This window comes from Mesoplodon bidens (genome assembly GCF_964165515.1).
Source record: "Mesoplodon bidens genome assembly, chromosome: X".
NCBI lineage: Eukaryota > Metazoa > Chordata > Mammalia > Artiodactyla > Ziphiidae > Mesoplodon > Mesoplodon bidens.
In genome coordinates, this window is record NC_138163.1 from 37937987 (window position 1) to 37957903 (window position 19917).

The window sequence follows — 19917 nt, forward strand, 5'->3', positions numbered from 1 at the left end:
TCCAGTCTAGACATAGACATTTTGGAGTTCAGTGTCTTGATAGTATTCATAAGGTGTGAATGAGATCATCTAGAATATGGTAGTCCCTAGCCCCATGTGACTACCGAGCCGTTGAAACGTGGCTAAATCCGAATTGAAATGTGCTCTACGTGAAAAATACAAACCAGATTTCAAAGACTTAGTATTATAAAAAGAACATAGAATATCTCATTGATACTATTTTTATAATGATTACATGCTGAAATGATAATATTTTGGTTCTACTGACCTAAATAAAATATATTATTAAAAGTAACTTCACCTGTTTCTTTTTGCTTTTTTGAACATGGCTACTAGAAAATTTAAAATTACCTATGTGGCTTGCAATTGTGGTTCACATTAACATTTCTATTTAATGGCTCTGGTCTAGGAAATGACTGTAGATCAAGAAAAAGGCCAAGGGTAGAGCCCTCAGATGCTACAACATTTCAAAAACAGGGTAAGGAGAAAGATACAGCAAGGGAGGTTGAGAAGGAACAGCCAGTGAAGTAGGAGGAAAATGAAGGGAGTGTGATGTTCAGACAGGCAAGTGATAACATTATTCCAAAAAGAGAGAGTGTCACATGCTGCTGGGAGGTCAAGTAACAGCTGGGTGGATTGAACGAGAGCAGTTTCAGCGGAGCGGTTTGGAAGCAGTTGGATTTGGAAGGCCAGTTGGAGAGAGTGCAAAAGAATAAGAAGTGAAGACATAAAGGTAGTAAGTATAGACAACCTTTCAGAGTTTGGCTTTAAAGAGAGGCAGAGAAATGGGTGGTAACAGGAAGAGGATTTCGAATCAAGGGGAGGTTTATATGTTTTGCTGTGGTTGTTGGTTTGTTCGTTTGGAAGAGGAGATAGCTCAGCTGATGGTTCTACTGTCCTCAGGGCCTGCAGTCGGGGATACAAGGTAAGTATGCCAGAAAGAATTTGAGACGGTTTAAACTCAAAAGTTAGTTAGATCCAATGATTCTATTAGCGCTCCAGGGATGCAGATGCCGCCATGATGCCCTCTTTCTTTGTTCTCCCTTTGTCTTTCATATTTTTCTCTTTGGTTATCATTCCCCTTTCTTCTTCTGCCCCTGATAGTGGTGGGTCAGGGGCAATGTTAGCCTGCTGTGGCCTGGCATTTTGGAAAATGGGCTCCTTTTCCACGGGCTTCTCTAAAGCTCAGAGGTAGTTTATTTCCCCAGTGTCTAAGAAGCCTTTCTTAGTGGCAGGGGCTGGGGTGCTGCCATGTTTATTAAGATGGCCCAGGGTCTCACCAGTGATGTGAATTGTTCCTGGCCCAAGGAATTCTCCTGTTCTCCCGCTGAATTTCTGAGGGCGTTCTGAATTTCCCTACCCCTTTGCTCTGTCCAGATCTCCAGATGGAACTTGTGTATGTGTGTGTATATGTGTGTGTGGTAATTAGTGAGCATTGTGTGGGCCTGGGGTTGTCATCTTCAGGTAGAATTATGATATTGGCTCATAGAGTTTGAGTGACTTGGATAAAGTGTTGATACCTTTCAGCCAAAGCCCACCTGCAACACACCTGCTGTTGAACAAGCTAGGTTTATTCCTCATTGCAGCAAGAAAGAACATACACTGTGGGGAACCATAAGACGTCTCAGTGAGAGGGTCTCAAGCCATCTTGACACCAGGACCCTGTCAGCTTTCCCTGTGGTTTGGAAGCTTTTGCTTTCCAAGGCCTCAGTCACTCTCAGTGGGTGACCTCTCAAATTCACCTTAACCTCAGAGCCTGTGGTCACCCCTCTCTAGCTCCAGAGAAGTATCAGGGGCTTAACGGCTAGAGGGCAGCACAGGATGGGCCTGGAGCCCATCCATGAAACAGCAATGGCAGCTTGACTGTTTCTGGGAGCAGGACAGATCTAGTGTAGGGAGGGGGGGGGGGCTCCAGAATCTACTTAATCCAACTTGATGGTACTTGAGTCAGTCACATCAAGACCCTGAGGCGAGCTATGATGAGGGCAGTCTCTGCTTGCCTCTCCACAGCACTCTTGTTCCTTTCTCTGGGTCTGCTGGTCAGATCTCCCCTCCCCTCCACCCACAAACTCGTATCAAAAATGTCAGCATTGATTTATAAAGGTTTGATTATCAACTGACATGCTTCCCTGGAAGGGAAGTCTAGCCCTGGAAGGGCTAGACTGAAAATGTACAGTAGGCTCTCAACTGATTATCTGCACTAATGGAAAGGAGCCCAGGGACAGATAATTCTCCCGTGATATAGAATCAGAGTCATGGGAGGATTATCCTTTTGATGGTCACTTTGGTTGTTTCCCACTTTGGGCTGCTTAAAACAATGCTGTGATAAACATTCTTGCATATAGATTTTTGTGTACAAGTGTGAGTATAGCTACAGGGTGAAGTTCTAGTGGTGATGCTACTGGATCAAAAGGTAGGTGTATTTTTAACTTTTGATACTGTGAAATTGTTCTTCAGAGAGCAATTTACACTTCATAATGTATGAGCGTGTCCACTTTTCTCATCCTTGTCAGCATGGAATATCATCAAAATTAAAACTTTTGGACAATCTGATAGGTAAAAATGTTAACTTGATACTTTGATTTACATTTCTTTAATTATGAGTAGGACTGAGCTTTTCTTTATGTATTTCTTTTTCTATAAACTTCCTGCTGTATCCTTTGCCCCATTTTATATCCAGTTGTTTGTCATTTATTGATTTATATGCACAATTGACAAATTAAGAAAATTGGCACCTTTTATCTATATTTGTTGTAAGTATTGCTTCCTAGTTTGTTATTCTTTTGTAGACTCTTTACTCTTTTTGGCCAAAAGTTTAAAATTTTTATGTAGTCAAATATCTCAATTTTTTTCTTTATGGCTTATCAATACAATTGTGTCTGCCTGGGCATACCCATGAATAGTAACAGGCCTCTAAATGTAATGGGCCCCAACACAAAGCAATAGATCAGGTTTTGTACATTTGTCTTTTATATTTTGGTAACAGCTTTATTGAGCTATAATTCACATATTATACAATTCACCCATTTAAAGTGTACAATTCAATGCTTTTTAATATATTCAAAGATTTGTGCAACCATCACCACAATTAATTTAATAGCATTGTCATCACCTCAAAAAGAAACTCTGTCCTCTATCACTCAAAAAAAAAAAACACCCTCGTCCCTCTAGCCCTAAGCAAGACAATTTCTGTGTCTATGTGTCTGCCTATCCTGGATATTTCATATATGTGGAATCATTGTCTTTTTTAAGGAAGAATAATTCTCTCTAATGGCAATTCCCTTTGTATATGTTTTCTTGCATAGTTTAAGAATCTAACTGGAGGATAAGGAGTAGGGTAAAATGATTGTATTATATCCTAGACAGTAAATGATTTTTTTGTTTTTTGCTCTATATTTTATTTTAGTGATTGAACTATAGCTGAATCTCTAAGTGAAATTTCTGGCAGTATGGAAGTTCTGGAGGCCAGTGATGAGGGTAAGTAACCCAATAAAATCTTGATAACTAGAACTAGATTTGTTTAATGTGTTTAACCCCTAGAAAAAAGAATCAAGTCATAAGAAAACAAGTTCCTATCAAATTTCTAATGACACTAGCTAGACTCAGTCCATATTTAGTTTTCCATCTTCTAATCTCTTCTCTTTCATCTCAAACTCTGATAGTCAAAAGAGTTTTGTCTAGGCCCTGCAATCTTCTTTGGGGATGGTTAGCAGGTTCCATTTACTAAGGCAGGAGAAGTATTTCTGCTTAATCAGAAAAAAAAATCAGAGCAGGCCAGGATCTGAGAGATTCAACTGAGGTTTTGCTGTAGATAGTAATCCAGACTTAACCAACAGATAAATTTGTAATTTGCGGAGTAAAGGGGGGGGGATAGTAACAAAGAAGACACCGTAGGCTTCTGTTAAATGGGAATCAATTTACAAAAATTTCTTTTGCAAAACCTATCCATTGCATAAATTATGGTGCCACCTGTGAATGATAGGAGACCATGAGTGGGGTAATAGGCAAAGGTCACTAAAAAATGATAAGCTTTACTGACACTGAAAAAAGGTGGGGGGAAGGGGAGGAACCATAAGACATAAGATGAGCCATTGAATTTAAAGGCAGAACTGAATTTAACAGTTCACTGTGGTTGTTCTTCACTGTTTGCTGAGTTTTCTTAGTGTGGTGCAGAAGACTTGGTCTGGAAGGACAGAGAGAGGGGAAACTTCTTGTGGCTTCCCGGAGGCCTGACTTCACTAATGATGTGAACTGGGGAATCTGAACATGGTGCGTGGATCCTTGAGGGCAGGGCTTGGCTCTTCACCTCTGTGTCACCATTGTTCAGTATTGGGTCTCAGAGAGAGTGACTAGACACTCAAAAGTTTGTAATGAATGAATGAATAAATAAATGAATGATAGGCCTCCTCACCAAGGCAACCCCAACTGCCAAATGAACTGATCTATCTTTCTGGATATGAGCTAGACAGGTGCCTAGAAAAAAAGGTGTCAATGAGCTGCATCTTGATAAAGAGTGGAGGTAAGGAAATGCCCTTTCTCTGTTCCCAAGATGTTTTTCTCACAGAGACCCAGCATTTGGGTACATGTTTAGTATTAGTCATTGCCAGCCAGAGAATAAGGTGCGGTTGGGAGGTTGAAGGGAAGAAAGGCTGGTTAGAAGAGTCTTCTTTCCAAGCAGCAACACAAGAGCACAAGGTCACAATTATGCGCGATGCATTTTGAAAGCTCAAGTTCAACCCAGAAGGGCTGCCTGTGTGCATGGTAAATAAGCAAATATACAACCCAAAGCAATGATCTCTGCATTGGATTTAAGTGTGTTCTTGTCTGGGGGAAGGGGAGAGGACTGCTTCCATGGGCTGTTTTCTGGTATGTGATGCACTGCAGGCCCTCTGTGGATGAGGATGTTGAAAGCTACTGCCTGTTTGGGGATATGTAGTCCTTGGGCTTGGACAGGGAAGTCAATGGCTTTGTTACAGGAGAAGTCCAAACAGCTGTCAGCTCACTGACCGCCACTGCTGTGCCTTGTGGTGGCATAAGTTACCCAGTGTATAGGTGACCTCCATAGACATTGCTGGATACCAATGTGGGTTTTGACCCAAACCTGCTGTCTAGGGCTATCTACCCTTTACACTTTCAGCAACTTTGGAAACCAGACCACACAGAGCTCAGCTGCTGGCAATTTTTTTTTAAAAATAAATTTATTAATTTATTTATCTATCTATTTATTTTTGGCTGTATCGGGTCTTTGTTGCTGCATGCGGGCTTTCTCTAGTTGTGGCGACAGGGGGCTACTCTTCGTTGCAGTGCGCAGGCTTCTCATCGCGGTGGCTTCTCTTGTTGCAGAGCATGGGCTCTAGGCGCCCTGGCTTCCGTAGTTGTGGCTTGCGGGCTCCAGAGCACAGGCTCAGTAGTTGTGGTGCACGGGCTTAGTTGCTCCACGGCACGTGGGACCTTCCTGGACCAGGGCTCAAACCCGTGTCGCCTGCGTTGTCAGGTGGACTCTCAATCACTGTGCCACCAGGGAAGCCCCAGCTGCTGGCAATTTAAAGGCACCCCTTTGCAAAAGAAAGTTTGAAAGGCCAACTTACACCAGTGAATATATGGCAAGTGTCTCGGATTCCATTAGGGTTTCGAAAGTAACATAGCACGCAGACAGTTCCCAGCTTTGTATCTCACTCCCAGGGTCTCCATACACGGGGTCTGATGCTGTCGGGGATGGAGAGCTCTCCTAAGCCAGAGCAGGCTGAAGACTTGGACTCTTGCAGCTGAGCTGGATGTCTGGCAATGGATTGCTTAGTAAGGCTATGTCCAATTTTTTTTTTTTTTTTTTTGCGGTACACGGGCCTCTCACCGTTGTGGCCTCTGCCATTGCGGCGCACAGGCTCCGTACGCGCAGGCTCAGTGGCCATGGCTCATGGGCCCAGCCGCTCCACGGCATGTGGGATCTTCCCGGACCGGGGCACGAACCCGTGTCCCCTGCATCGGCAGGTGGACTCTCAACCACTGAGCCACCAGGGAAGCCCAGCTATGTCCAATTTTCAAGTCACTGCCCCAGATCAATGGGCAGCCCACCCCACCTCTTGGTGTCTCCCCAACTCCCTACCAGCGAAGCTATACCACCACTATACCCAGAGCTGCCCCGGAGGGAGGAAAGGAAACATTCTTTGCCTCCTAGTGGCCAAGGTTGAAAGAAACATGCATTGCTTAAGGTATTTTAAATCCTCGTGGGAAAATAAGTTGTTTCTGCCGAGCAAAAATGGAAGACTGGGGAAACATTGGAATATACGCATACTTAATTTTTAACACCTTTTACAGTTCTATAGTCACTAGTCGTTTGGTTAATTTAGGAACATAAAAATGTGTTAATGCACAATTTGGTTTGCTCATACAATGACTATGTTTGGTACATTCAGTTTTACAGCCTGAAAAGTTTATTAGCAGTGTTTTTATTCAGTTATTAAGTGTTTGTAGATTGTGTCACAGATTGAGCTACCACCTACTGATTCTGTCCCCTCTGTCTTTGCTGGTTTGTGAGAAGCAGGTTTGCAACTCCAAATCATCTAGCTTTGCCCTCCTCCCTTCCATTCTGGGATTTCAAAGCAAGAAGGGCAATAATCATTATGTTTCCAAACACTCTGAGCAGAAAGTTGTTCTCGTTTCAGAAGGTCAGAAGGAGATCCACCTGTCAAGAATCAATAAATCTCATTCCTTCTGTTTGAAAAATGGCAGTGCCTGCAAAGGCTCCTTCCCGTTTGTGAGGGGACACTGCCCAGTTCATCCTCACTGGGCAGGAGTTATTTCATGGTGTGTTGGAGCTACCTTACACTGGCTTGGGAGGCTGTGCACGTCTCTCCCTAAATGTCATGTTAGTAGCTTGAAATTGACCATGATGGGAGGATTTACACCACAGAAGTAGGCAAATATTACAAATAAGGGGATTTTCCCCAGAGATCCAGTTGGTAAATACATCCCAGCAAAAAACTGATTATAGGGGACTTCCCTGGTGGCGCAGTGGTTAAGAATCCACCTGCCAATGCAGGGGACACCGGTTCGAGCCCTCCTTCCAGGAAGATCCCACATGCCGCGAGGCAACTAAGCCCGTGCACCACAACTACTGAGCCTGTGTGCCACAACTACTGAAGCCCGCGGGTCTAGAGCCCGTGCTCGGCAATGAAAGAAGCTACCACAACGAGAAGCCCCCACACTGCAACAAAGAATAGACCCCACTGCCGCAAGACAAAGCCCGTGCGCAGCAACGAAGACCCAATGCAGCCAAAAATAAATAAATAAATAAATGTATTAAAAAAAAAACTGATTATAGTAATTAGTATAGTATAGTAATCAGGATTTTACATAAAAATCTCACTATTTCATGGATTTTAGAAATCCTTTGGGGGTGGGAAGATTAAGAAAGAAGGCCAGAGAGCAAAATATAGATTACTTTAGAGCCAGCTTACTCCATCCTGTATACTTTTCAGCACTTTCACATTGAATCCTCACAGTAGTTCTATGAGGTCAAATATCATTTTAAATAATTTATTATCATAAAAATTAGTTTAATTTTGTCCTTAAAAAATTGAAGAAGGAAGCTTGGGAAAACATGTTTTTCCTATTGTATCTTTGCTCTTTATTCTGTCTGTCTCAAGGTAGAATTGCCAAGTTTATCCTAACCATGACCCTATCTATATAGGTACATCCTAGTAGATGAGAAATTCCTCAAATCATTCAAAACTGAAGTTACTTAAGCAACGATTACCAAGCACACAGGCCTACCGTCTTCTTGTATTGCCCCAACCCGTGCTGGCTTCTGCTTCTAATCATGTATATTTTAGAGTTCACTATTGAGTTATAGATATGGGGTTCTTCCCCTTATCGCTAGATAGATAGAGTAGACGGATAGAATTGATAGATCAATTCTACAGATAGAATTGAATCTGGTCTTAATAGACAATTATTGATTCCCTAATTTGAGCTCACATTTATTAGCATTTACTACATGCCAGATCCTATGCCAAGCTCTTTACCACATTATTTATAATTTATGTCAACCCCAGTAAGGGCCAGTGTATAAATTATAGGATGCTTAAGGATGGCTCTGCTCAGTGATCTCAGTTTAAAGGAAGTGACAAGCTGTGTTGGTACTCTGCACCCCTCAGTGGACTCAGTTTTCTCTCGAGTGTCACAGCGTGCTTTGCACTGTGCTAGTTGCTAAAGAGGATGCTAAAGAGGGCCCACCTACAGCCTAGATGTGGGGGACAGTAGCTAAGACGTAGAACCGTATCTTTTTTTTTAAATATAAAGCTACACATTTTTTTAAGATGTTGGGGGTAGGAGTTTATTAATTAATTAATTTATTTTTGGCTGTGTTGGGTCTTCGTTTCTGTGCGAGGGCTTTCTCTAGTTGTGGCAAGTGGGGGCCACTCTTCATCGCGGTGTGCGGGCCTCTCACTATCGTGGCCTCTCTTGTGCAGAGCACACGCTCCAGGTGCTCAGGCTCAGTAGTTGTGGCTCACGGGCCTAGTTGCTCCGCGGCATGTGGGATTGTCCCAGACCAGGGCTCGAACCCGTGTCCCCTGCATTAGCAGGCAGATTCTCAACCACTGCACCACCAGGGAAGCTCCAAGAACCGTATCTTATTCCTTTCTCACTGATACCCAAAACATAGTAAGTGCTTGACCTTAATAAACGTTCATTGAATAGGTGAATGAATGAATGAATGCGCAGACTAGAGAACATTCAGATGCAAAACTTGTGGTGCCGACAGTCAAGTTTTAGGTGTACAGAGAGGAGCATGAATTGTAGTGATGGTGGGAAACTGGACTTAAGGCAGGTCTTGAAGTTTAGAAACCTTTCGAATAGGCAGGCCTAGGATTAATCAGTACACAAACCGGCCATAGCATTCAGCTCTAGAAGGGGCCCTACTTCAGCATTTCCCAAAGTGTGTTTGGCCAGACATTCTGCATACATGCATTGGAGAGAGAACACTGTTACCCCGTTTCTTGGCGCTTCACCATACACATAGGCATGCTGAAGTTTCAGAAGAGTCTTGTTGCAAGGCACACCCTTAAACTCTGTTTAATCAGCATTTCCCAGATTGACGAGACTGCAGACCCCCTTTTCATGCAACAGACCTATGAGTTTCCCTCTGAACATACTCTGGGAGATGCTGATTAGCGTGATTCCCTCATTTTCCAGCTGAGCCCCAGAGAGTTTGAGTGACTTACCCGAGGTCACAGAGCTAATCGATAGCAGAGCCAAGCCCAGGATTCCAGAGTTTTCTGACTCTTGGGTGGTGCTTTCCATCACACCACTAAGTCTTTCTAATGGCAGCCTTGTCGGCAATTCCCTTGGCTGGGCCCTTCGCTGCCACTGCAGCATTGCTGTGCTGACAAGAGGCCTTCCAGAGACCAGGCTGTTGGAAATTGGAATGAGACGCCTGAGTTGGTAAATTATTCCATGCGAAGCAGTAAGAGTTGTTTCCTTGCCTCTGAAGAATGCAGTGCAAACTCCCCTGCCTTTTCCCCTCTTCTGCTGAGCCCCAGTAAAGATATATGTGCTTACTAGGAAGCTCAAGAAAGCCCAAACAAAGCCTGAGGAGCATTTAAAGCTCACATTCCTCACTGCTGCCGTGGTTTTTATTATGATGATAGAGCAAACTTTCAATTATCTGCATGTGCAGAGGACATCAGCACTGTAGATAATCTGAACCAATCAGTAATAATTGAAGAACATACACAATGCACATAATACACACACACATGCACACACATACACACTCACACACATCCTCCCTTGCAAAACTCTTTGCAAGGGTAGGTGATTTTGTCATGTCCTTTGCACAGGGAGCTTCTTTGCCCAGCAGCCCTTTCTTCCCCATTCCCAGACCTCTCCCTTGTTCATAAATCCCTTCCTTGAGGACATCTTCCCTGACTGCACCAACCTCACTGCACTCACTCCTTGGGTCTGCATCCTTTCAGCACACAGGTTGGGCAGTACCAACTCCCACAGGGATTTCCAAGGGTCCTGAAGGGTCTGTCACATGTGGAAGCTTCGCTCCCCAACTGGATCACCATGACTCCAGCGACCGGGGTACCAAGTGCTTATGTTGGCTCAAGAATTGCTGCATATGAATGAACTTCTTAGGGCCAGGAAAGAGGTGTGTGTTAATAGTTGAAATTGAGTGGCAAGTGAACGCAGGGTGAGTTGAGCCAGAATAGAGGCTGCCCAGAGGCCACAAGCTGGGATCTGAGCGTCTGCTTTCACCAGAAACTCAGCTACTTTGTTAGTGAGTTACTAAGAAGAGAACAAACCAGATGAATGGTGCTGTGGGCACTGGGGATTAGGGCCGAGACCTGGAGGGCCTCTGGGATCATAGTCCTCATTCCTGCAACGAAGGCCGTTTCCTCTCCTGTCTTCCCTTCCACCGTCACACTCTGCCTCACTTTCAATTCTAACTTCCAGGAAAGGAGAAATCCAAATTTAAAGGCTTCAAGAAATTTTTTGAGAAGAAGAAGAAAGAAGAGCCTGAAGATGCCTGGGGAAGGAGGAGGCTCAAATCAAGCTTGTCCTGTGACAGTATTGACAGTTTTTTTGTGAAGCCAGTTTGCAAAGGTCAACAAACCAAGCCTAGGTAAGCTCAGGTGGGGCAGGGGGTGGGGGCGGGGCAAGGGGGAGGTAGCTAGATCCGGGTCCCCCTTTGGCAGCCAAGTCTCCAATGGGCCTTTGGTCCCAGGGACTCTTGGCCTCCCTGCCTGTGGGAGCTGGGTCTGGAGGCCTTTCCCTCTGCGCATATATATATATATATACACATACATGTTTGCCATCTGGGCTGCACAGCTCAGTGGGTTGGATGGAGTATGACAAACGCATACCCCCTCCCCCAAGAGTGCTGCATGAGAGGGTGCTGGTGGATCAGGGCAACCTGCTCTGTCACAGCTACAATGAGATGTAGGGGCCTATCAGTTAGGAGCTGGAGGACTCTGTTTCATAAGGTAAGGATGGCCTCTGTCATTTAGGAAGCTTGAGCTGGTTTGCTTGCCCAGCCCTCAGACTCCAGATCTCCTAATGTGTGATTAAAGTCTTAGATAGTGAAGCCATCTAGCTGGGTTGGGGCATAAGGATGAAATCACTGTGTTAATGTAAAAACAAGAAAGCAAGCAAGCAAAGAACCCAAATTCATTTCTCCCTCCATCCCAGGAGACTGGGGGAAATGCTGTAACTGGTCACAGAAGGTATGGGGAAGACTGTTTCTCAGCCACCATTGCCACTCCTATTCAAATTTTCATCTTTGAAGCCTCAACTTCCACATCTTATTGTGGAAAAACTGGACACCCAGTACCTGCAGCTGTTCCTGGATCAATTGGATTCCTGTCTATGGAGTTCCACTTGGGTCTGTTCCCCTGGCCTTAAACACCAGACTTATCTGGACTCCCTACAGAGCTCACGGGTACTGCTACCCATTCCCTCAAGGCTTTACTTGGAGGTAATGGGATAGTTAGCAAACATGTTATACTGCCCACTAACAGCACGTAGTTCTCCTTAAAAAGGACCTTCATGAGTGCATTGAATGTGAGGTATTTCAGATAGCTTTACTAGCAAGGGAGATGGTTTTGCAAAGGGGCTTGCCTCATACCTCACAAATCATACCATTATAGACCATTGCATTAGAGGTCTAAGGAAAACTGAGACTAGCCCTACAAAAAACCCAGAGGGTGAGGTGGGAGAGGGAAGTTTGGGTTTATTCTGCTTTGTCTCTACAAATTGGCAAGGGCTGTCTCTACTGAAGTTCTACCTTGCCCCTTTTTACTTGTGCCTCTCCCTCCAAAATGGCCCACTTAGTCTGATGTATTCTCCAGACTAAGAAGGTGTGTGCATGCACACCTCTGGGGCGGGGGGGAAGGGAGGAAGGGAGAGTGAGAGGGAGTGAGTATAAGTGCATGAACTAGTTCATACATGAGGAAGGGTGTTTTTCTAAGGACCTGAGATTGGTCTTTTTTTTTTTTTTTTTTTTTTGCAAGGAGCGTAAATTAATTAAGAATATACCTTAGGAGGCCTGAAGTTCACCCCTGACCCAAACCTCTTGCTTAATTGCTAGGGGACAAACCCTGGAGAATATCACTCGGGAGTTAGAGAGATCAGCTTTTTTCATCCATTGAAGCGATCAATCATAACAAAACTTATGGCCAGCCCTCTCCTGTGCTGTACAATAGGTCCAGTATCTATTTCCAAGAGTGTTTTAAGCTGTATCTGATAGAATGGACAAATCCCATTCCTCTATTTGATTTTTTTGTGGGTGCTGGTGTACTACACTTTATTGCCTTTAATTAAGGCCAAGATTTTATTTGGATTTTGGATGTGTTTTCTTTTCTTTGCCTCCAGGGAGTGGACAGGAGGTTTGGTTTCCGACAAACCTGACCACAGCTGGTGCTAATGTAATCCTTCGATGAGGGAGGGCTTGACACTAGAGGGCCAGTTCAATGGTTATACTCTGGCTGATGCACGGCATGGAAATGACAGAGTTTCTAAGCCCACTTATGGCCTAAGATTTCCTTGCAGTTTTTCTGCACAAAGCAGGGGAGGTGGAGTAGTCACAGATCCTACACTGGTCTCAAGCCTGATTTGAGCCAGCAGGTCATAGAGAAGCAGTGAATGGAAGTGTGTATGTGTGCGTAATGAGCGAACGTGTAGAGATGCTCTCCCAGTGCTGCATCAGAAACAACTCCATTGTGTTTCTCTAGAGTCACGTTCATTTTCTGCTATTTTCATAAAGCAGAGAACCTTGCCTTCACCACCAGGGCCACCTGGGTAGGAGAGTTTTAGGGAAAATGTGGGTAGGACTTTACTACAAAGTGGCAGACATTTGCCTCCTCTCCTCCCTGCTGGCCCACAAGCCACCTTCGCGTGGGTGCCATTTTAATCCCCAGAACACCACATTGTCCTTGGAGTGTGTCACAATCAAATATCCCATGTGCTCATCGCTCAGCCAGGCGGGCTCACAATGACAAGGTGGGTGCTAGCCCTACACTGCCTGAGCTGCTACTCTAGTTACCATTTACAGATTCTTTTTAAAAAATGCCAACCTACATGTATAATTTGGCAATAAAGGTAATAAATGGAAAAAAGTATTTGAAGTATTAAAAATTACTTTAATTTAAAAACATTTTCATCCCTCCCTAAAAGAACCCCTGTACCCATTAGCAGTCAATCTCCATTCCTGCCTAACCCCAGTCCAATCATAGGTGGCCACTTATCTACTTTCTGCCTCTATAAATTTGCTTATTCTGGATATTTCATATATATGGAATCATACGATATATGGTCTTTTGTGACTGGCTTGATTCCCTTAGCGTGTCTTCAAGAGTCATCCATATTGTAACATGTATCAGTACTTTATTCCTTTAAAAATTGAATTGTATTCCACTGCATGGATATATTACACTTTATGCACTCATCAATTGACAGATATTGGGTTATTTCCACCTTTTGGCTATTATGAAGCATGCTGCTGTGGAGATTTGTGTATAAGTTTTTGGATAGATATATTTTTATTTCTCTTGGGTATATACCTAGAAGTGAGGTTGCTGGGTCACATGGTAATTTAATGTTTAATTTTTCAAGGAACCACCAGACTGTTTTCCAAAGTGTCTGAATTCTTTTACATTCCCTCCAGCAGTGTATGGGGTTTCCAATTTCTCTACAACCTTGCCAATACTTGTTATCTTAGTTTTGTTTCTAGCCATTCTAGTGGGTATGAAATGGCGTTTCATTATGGTTTGAATTTGTATTTCCCTGCTGACTAATGATGTTGAACATCTTTTCATGGGTTTGTTAGCTATTTGTATGCCTTCTTTGGAGGAATGTTTATTGAGGTCCTTTGTCCATTTTTAATTAGATTATCTATATTTTTATTTTTTATTTTTTGAATGAAAGATTCTTTAAATTCTATTGTGCTTTACAATTTTCAAAAGTTTCACACACATGATTTCATATAATCCCATAGTAACCCTTTTCCCCCCTTACCCCTATATTGCCCTTCCACCTTCCCTCTTCCCACTGGTAACCACTAGCTTGTTCTCTATATCTGTGAGTCTCCTTCTTTTTTGTTTTATTCACTAGTTTGTTGTACTTTTTAGATTCCACATATAAGTGCTATCATACAGTACTTGTCTTTTTCTGTCTGACTTATTTCACTTAGCATAATGTCCTCCAAGTCCATTCATGTTGCTGCAAATGGCAAAATTTCTTTCTTTTTTATTTTTATTATTGAATTATAAGAGTTTCTTGTATATTCTAGATACAAGTCCCTTATCAGGTATACAGTTTTTCTCCCATTATGTGGGTTGTCTTTTGAAGTACAAAAGGTTGTAATTTTGATGAAATCTATTTATCTGTTTTCTTTCCTTTTGTTGCTTAAGTTTTTGGTGTCATGTCTAAGAATCCATTGCCAAATCCAGGTAATGAAGATATACCCCTATGATTTCTTCTAAGAGTTCTGGCTCTTATATTTCGGTCTTTGACCTATTTGGAGTTAATTTTTATATATGGTATGAAATAAGGGTCTAACTTCATTCTCTTGCATGTGGCTATCCAGTTGTCCCAGCACCATTTATTAAAAAAACTATTCTTTCCCAATTGAATGGTCTTGGCACCCTTTTTGCAAATCAGTTAACCATAGATTAATGGGTTCATTTCTGGACTCTCCCTTCTATTTCATTGATCTATATGTCTATCATGCCAGTACTACACTGTCTTGCTTACTGTAGCTTTGTAGTAAGTTTAAAATTGGCAAGTGTGAGTCCTCCAACTTTTTTTTTTTTTTTTTTTTTTTTGCGGTATGCGGGCCTCTCACTGTTGTGGCCTCTCCCGTTGCAGAGCACAGGCTCCGGACGCGCAGGCTTAGCGGCCATGGCTCACGGGCCCAGCCGCTCCGCGGCATGTGGGATCTTCCCAGACCGGGGCACGAACCCATGTCCCCTGCATCGGCAGGCGGACTCTCAACCATTGCGCCACCAGGGAAGCCCCGAGTCCTCCAACTTTATGCACCATTTTCAAGATTGTTTTGGCTATTTGTGGTCCCTAGCACTTCACTTTGAATTTTAAGATCGGCTTGTCCGTTATTGCAAAAAAAAAATTTTAAGGCAGCTGAAATTTCTAAAGAGATTGCATTAAATCTGTAGATCAATTTGTGGAGTATTGCCCTCTTGACAAGATTGTCTTCCAATTTGTGAACATAGGTTGTCTTTCCATTTATTTAGGTCTTCTTTAATTTCTTTCATCAGTGTTTTATAGTTTTCAGAGTATAAGTTTTACACAGCTTTTGTTAAATTTATTCCTATTTTATTATTTTCTATAAAAATTTTAAATTGAAGTATAGTTGACACAACGTTATGTTAGTTTCAGCTGTGCAACATACTGAGTTGATCAAATACATTATGAAATGATCACCATGATAAGTTTAGTAGCCATCTGTCACCACACAAAATTATTACAGTATTATTGACTATATTCCTTATGTTGTATAGTACATCCCCATGACATTTATTTTATACCTGGGAGTTTGTATCTCTTAATCCCCTTCACCTATTTAGCCCAGCCCCCCACCTCCCCTCCTCTCTGGCAACCACTAGTTTGCTGTCTGTATCTATAAGTCTTTTTCTGTTTTGTCTTGTTTTTTGTTTTGTTTTTTAGATTCCACATATAAGTGAGATCATACAGTATTTGTCTTTCTCTGTCTGATTTATTTCACTTAGCATAATAATCTCTAGGTCCATCCATATTTTATTCTTTTTGGTGGTATTGTAAGTGGAAGTGTTTTCTAAATTTCACTTTTGGATTGTTCATTGCAAGAATATAGAAATACAATCAATTTTTGTATATTGGTCTTGTATCCTGCAACCTTGCTGAGCTCATTGATTAGTTCTAGTAGTTCTTAATGGGTTCCTTAGGAGTTTTATACACAAGATTATGTCATCCATGATTAGAGATAATTTCACTTCTCCCTGTCCAGTATGGATGCCTTTTACTTCATTTTCTTACCTAATTTCCCTGGCTAGAACCCAGTACAATGCAGACTAGAAGTGGTGAGAGCAGACATCCTTGTCTTGTTCTTGATCCGAGGGAGAAAGCATCCAGTCTTTCATCATTATGATATTAGCTGTGTGTTTCTCACAGATGTCTCCATCAAGGTTGAGTGTATTTTTCATGAAAAAGTGTTGGATTCTACAAATGCTTTTTCTGCATCTATTGAAGTGACCATGTACGTGGTTTCTTCTTTTTATTCTATTGATATTGTATATTCCATTAATTGGTTTTCATATATTAAAGTAACCTTGCATTCCTTGCAAGTCCTACTTGGTCATAGTGTATACTTCTTTTTATATGTTGCTGGATTCAGATGGCTAGTATTTTATTGAAGATTTTTGCATCTATATTCATAAGATATATTGGTTTGTAGTTTTCTTTTCTTGTGATGTCTTTGGTTGAAAATTTTAAAAGGTGAAATATATTCCCACATCCCCAAAGGAGTGTTTTGTGCCTTTAGCCTTTCATTTGCTTCTAACTTTCCCCTGATTTGTCCTAACGTAATTCTTATCAACCTGGTTCCATTCACAATCAGAAGGTTTTTCCATCCGGCTTTAGCAAGCTGGAGGTGGGTAGGGTAGGTGCATAAGATGACTTTGAAAATAGGACAAATATATGGCAGAACCCTTGTGTGAAAGAGGAAAAGACCTGGTGGATGAAAGTATCCAGCATCTGGGCACATATGTGGTATTTTTAATAAAAAAAAAAACCACTAGAGACAAACTGGGTGTGAAAGATCTTTTATAACTCTCATCTTAATAATAGAAAGATTCAGGGTCTTCCCTCCCCTTCCTCAGTGTTGCCACTACTGAACTGTATACTTTCAATGGTGAATTGTATGGTAGGTAAACTATATCTCAGTAAAAGTAAAGCTATTATATAAAAAAGGTACGTGTTGATCATTAAAAAAGATCAAAATTATGCAGAAGTACATAGAGTATAAAATGAAAATACCCCTCCTGTTCCTAGTGCCATTCCTCAGAGGGAACCACCACTAACAATATGGTGGATATCCTTCCAGACTTTTCTCTATGAACACAACCTACATATGTATGTAATATACGTATATGTATTAAATGGGACCATACTATTCTTTATTTTTTTCACTCTAAATCTCACGGACAACCTTCTGTGTCAGCACATATGCTTCTGAGGTGTCTATGGTAGGCCATATTATAGACATATTGATGCATGTGTTTTTGGTTCCTTTGGTTCCCTTGGCTGCTTTCATAAGACTTTTTCCTTCCTGTCCAGGGCCAAGAGCAGCATGGGGAACAAAGCCCTGTCCTATGACAGCACCTTCATGTTGGAGTCTGAGTCTGAAAGATCGGGAAGCAGAATAGGCCCCACTTCAGAGGTCCAGAGAGACAGACTGCTTCAGGTAATAGTGAACTCGAGCATCAGTGCCTAATTGGACTACTCATCTTCCATTCCCGACTCCTCTCCTGTCAAAAAACAAGGAGGGAGGAATTTGGACCTGCTTCTCAGCGGATTCTACCTCACTGTTGTAAACATTGATGAGAGAACAAATAAATACATGATGTGCTTACCTAGTGCCCGGCACACAGTGTTGGCTGGTATCACCATATTCACTCCTCTTTATACACCCCAAGAATGCTTTAAGTATTATGACAGTGACATTCCACTGTTAATGTGCAGACATTCCAACTCCCATGTTTTTTCTTTCTTCCTCAGAGATCTCATGTTTTTAGAGGTCTGCCTAGAGCTTGGACTGATAGTATGCATGGAGCTGTGTTTGAAGCTATGCAGCAATATGTGCCCAGAAGTGGAGTCTGGGTTTCAGGCTCCAAGATCACTGAGGTAATAGAAGAGAATTGTTCAAAGTCAGACAGATAGACCTACACTTGAATCCTTGCTCTTCTACTATTGGCTCTGAGACTTTGGGCTGATTGCTTAATCTCTCTAAGCCTTCCTTTCCTCATCTACGTTGGGTATAATAGTAATATCTACCTCAAAGGGTTGCTCGTGAGGATTGAATAAAGATTCAGAGAGATTAAAGAAATTGCTCAAGCTGACCCATATAGCTAGTGGTAGACCCGGAACTCTGAGCCAAATGTGTTGACCTCCAAACCCATAGTCTTTCCCTTACACCAGTCTCTAAGATGTTGAGCTTCTCTGGCCCTGCCTCCACAGGAAGGAGGGTACATCTTTAGTCTCTGTAAAATGCAACACATACGTAGAACAGCCTCTTACCTCCAGTTACCCCTACCCATTGCTCAGTCAGACTCTTCTCCACTAGAGAGCTGATTATTTTGCATTTGGCAAGAGGTAACTGGGGCTTATTTCTGACATGTCTGCTTAAGACCCCCTATCTCTCGCTCTGGTTTTCATACTGTGTGTGGAAGTTCTGCTGGGTACATTAGCCATGAAGGGTGGAGAAGCAAACACTGAGATGGTCACCAGTAGCGCTGATCTTATGGTTGTAAAGCAGCCCCTAGGTCAGCAGATTGTTGGCCTCTCACACTACAGCAGGAAAAGTCACTTCCATGAACTTTCCAGTCTTCAGTTTTAAACATCAACACCAGCTTTCACTTGTCTCCACAGCTATACTCCCTTGGCATCCAGCGGCAAAAATCCAGGTACACACGTGCAAATGCCATGGGGTTATTTCTCATATTCAGAAAGGGGAACACTGTTTCCTGGGCTCCTCCCTCTCTCCCTCCTCTCAGTCCCAGAAACAAAGAGACTCTTATAGAAGAGATAGTCCATTAAAATAAAAAAAGATAAGAAAAAGATTCTAGGGGCATTTCTTCCCACAATGAAGGGGGCAGAAAAAACCACAGTAACCCAAAGACAAGTTTTTTAAATGTCTGGTTTGGACCCACACCTCATACTTTTGGTTTGCTCCCTTAGTCCCTCCCCTGGGAAACAGGGCTGAAGGTGGAGTAGGGTGTTAACAGAAGCTGAGTCATCAACAACCAGATTGATGTTTGCGTGGGAAACTTCCCTTAAGTGCCAAGGTGACATTCCTAAATGATAGGGTGGTTGATAGCATTAAGTCAAGGGTCCTGACATGTAGTGTTGCATAGAAGCTGCGGTAAATACGGACTTGGCCAATGGTTGGGTCCCTTGAAGGAGCAGGATTCTTAATGGATTAAGTGACATTCAGAGCAACTGGGAGATTGCGGGAGAGGAAATCCAGGCATACAGTTTTGTTAGAAATACCAAGACCGAGCCAATTTTTGGTTTTGATCTGATAAATGCACGCATCCCCCACCCCCCGAGAGGGGGTGTCAGTGCCCATCGACATGTATTAGCTCTAGAATTACCACAGTTATCTAAGTAGGAGAGGAGTGAACGGCCGAAGGAACCATAAGTGATTTCATGAGCCATTCGGAGTTTCACCACCCTGGCTGTGCGTACGTAGACACGCATGGATTCATCTCTGACAAGCATATGCTACTGGCAAATTTTCATCTGATGTCCTATCTGAAGTGTTAGGAATGTGGGTGCCTAGATTACTCTTCAAGATGTTTCATGTTCTTTTTATTTGAGGACAAATTGACAAGAAGAGGTAATAGCAGATTATTAGCATCTTCTTATTGTTGAATCAAACTGAATTCAGTCATTTAAGAAACTGAGACTACAAAGCAGCTTTTCTTATTGCTCACAGACCCAACTCTCCCTCTGCAGCCCTTCCTAAGGAAGCAGGCACACCACCTCTTCTGGCTGTTGCCTTTAAACTTCCTGAACTTGAGTATGGGACATACTCCTGGCTCTTGTAGTTAGGAGACAGGAGTGCGGATTGGTTAAGAACGTAGGCTTAAAGACAAGCAGACCTTTTCAGGTGCTTGCTCTGCCACTGTGAGAGTTAGG

At 42.6% G+C, this 19917-nt stretch overlaps 1 protein-coding gene across 1 annotated transcript in view; it reads left to right on the forward strand.

The window, feature by feature from the left end:
- Window positions 1-12824: 12824 nt before the first annotated feature.
- Window positions 12825-19917, forward strand: part of KIAA1210 — a gene marked incomplete at both ends in the record, with an annotated part of 33020 nt that continues 25927 nt past the window's right edge. Inside the window, 4 exons of the mRNA XM_081223000.1 lie at window positions 12825-12900; window positions 16171-16255; window positions 17335-17461; window positions 17776-17901. Coding sequence (XP_081079126.1) covers window positions 12825-12900; window positions 16171-16255; window positions 17335-17461; window positions 17776-17901 — 414 coding nt within the window. The remainder of the gene's footprint in view (window positions 12901-16170; window positions 16256-17334; window positions 17462-17775; window positions 17902-19917) is intronic.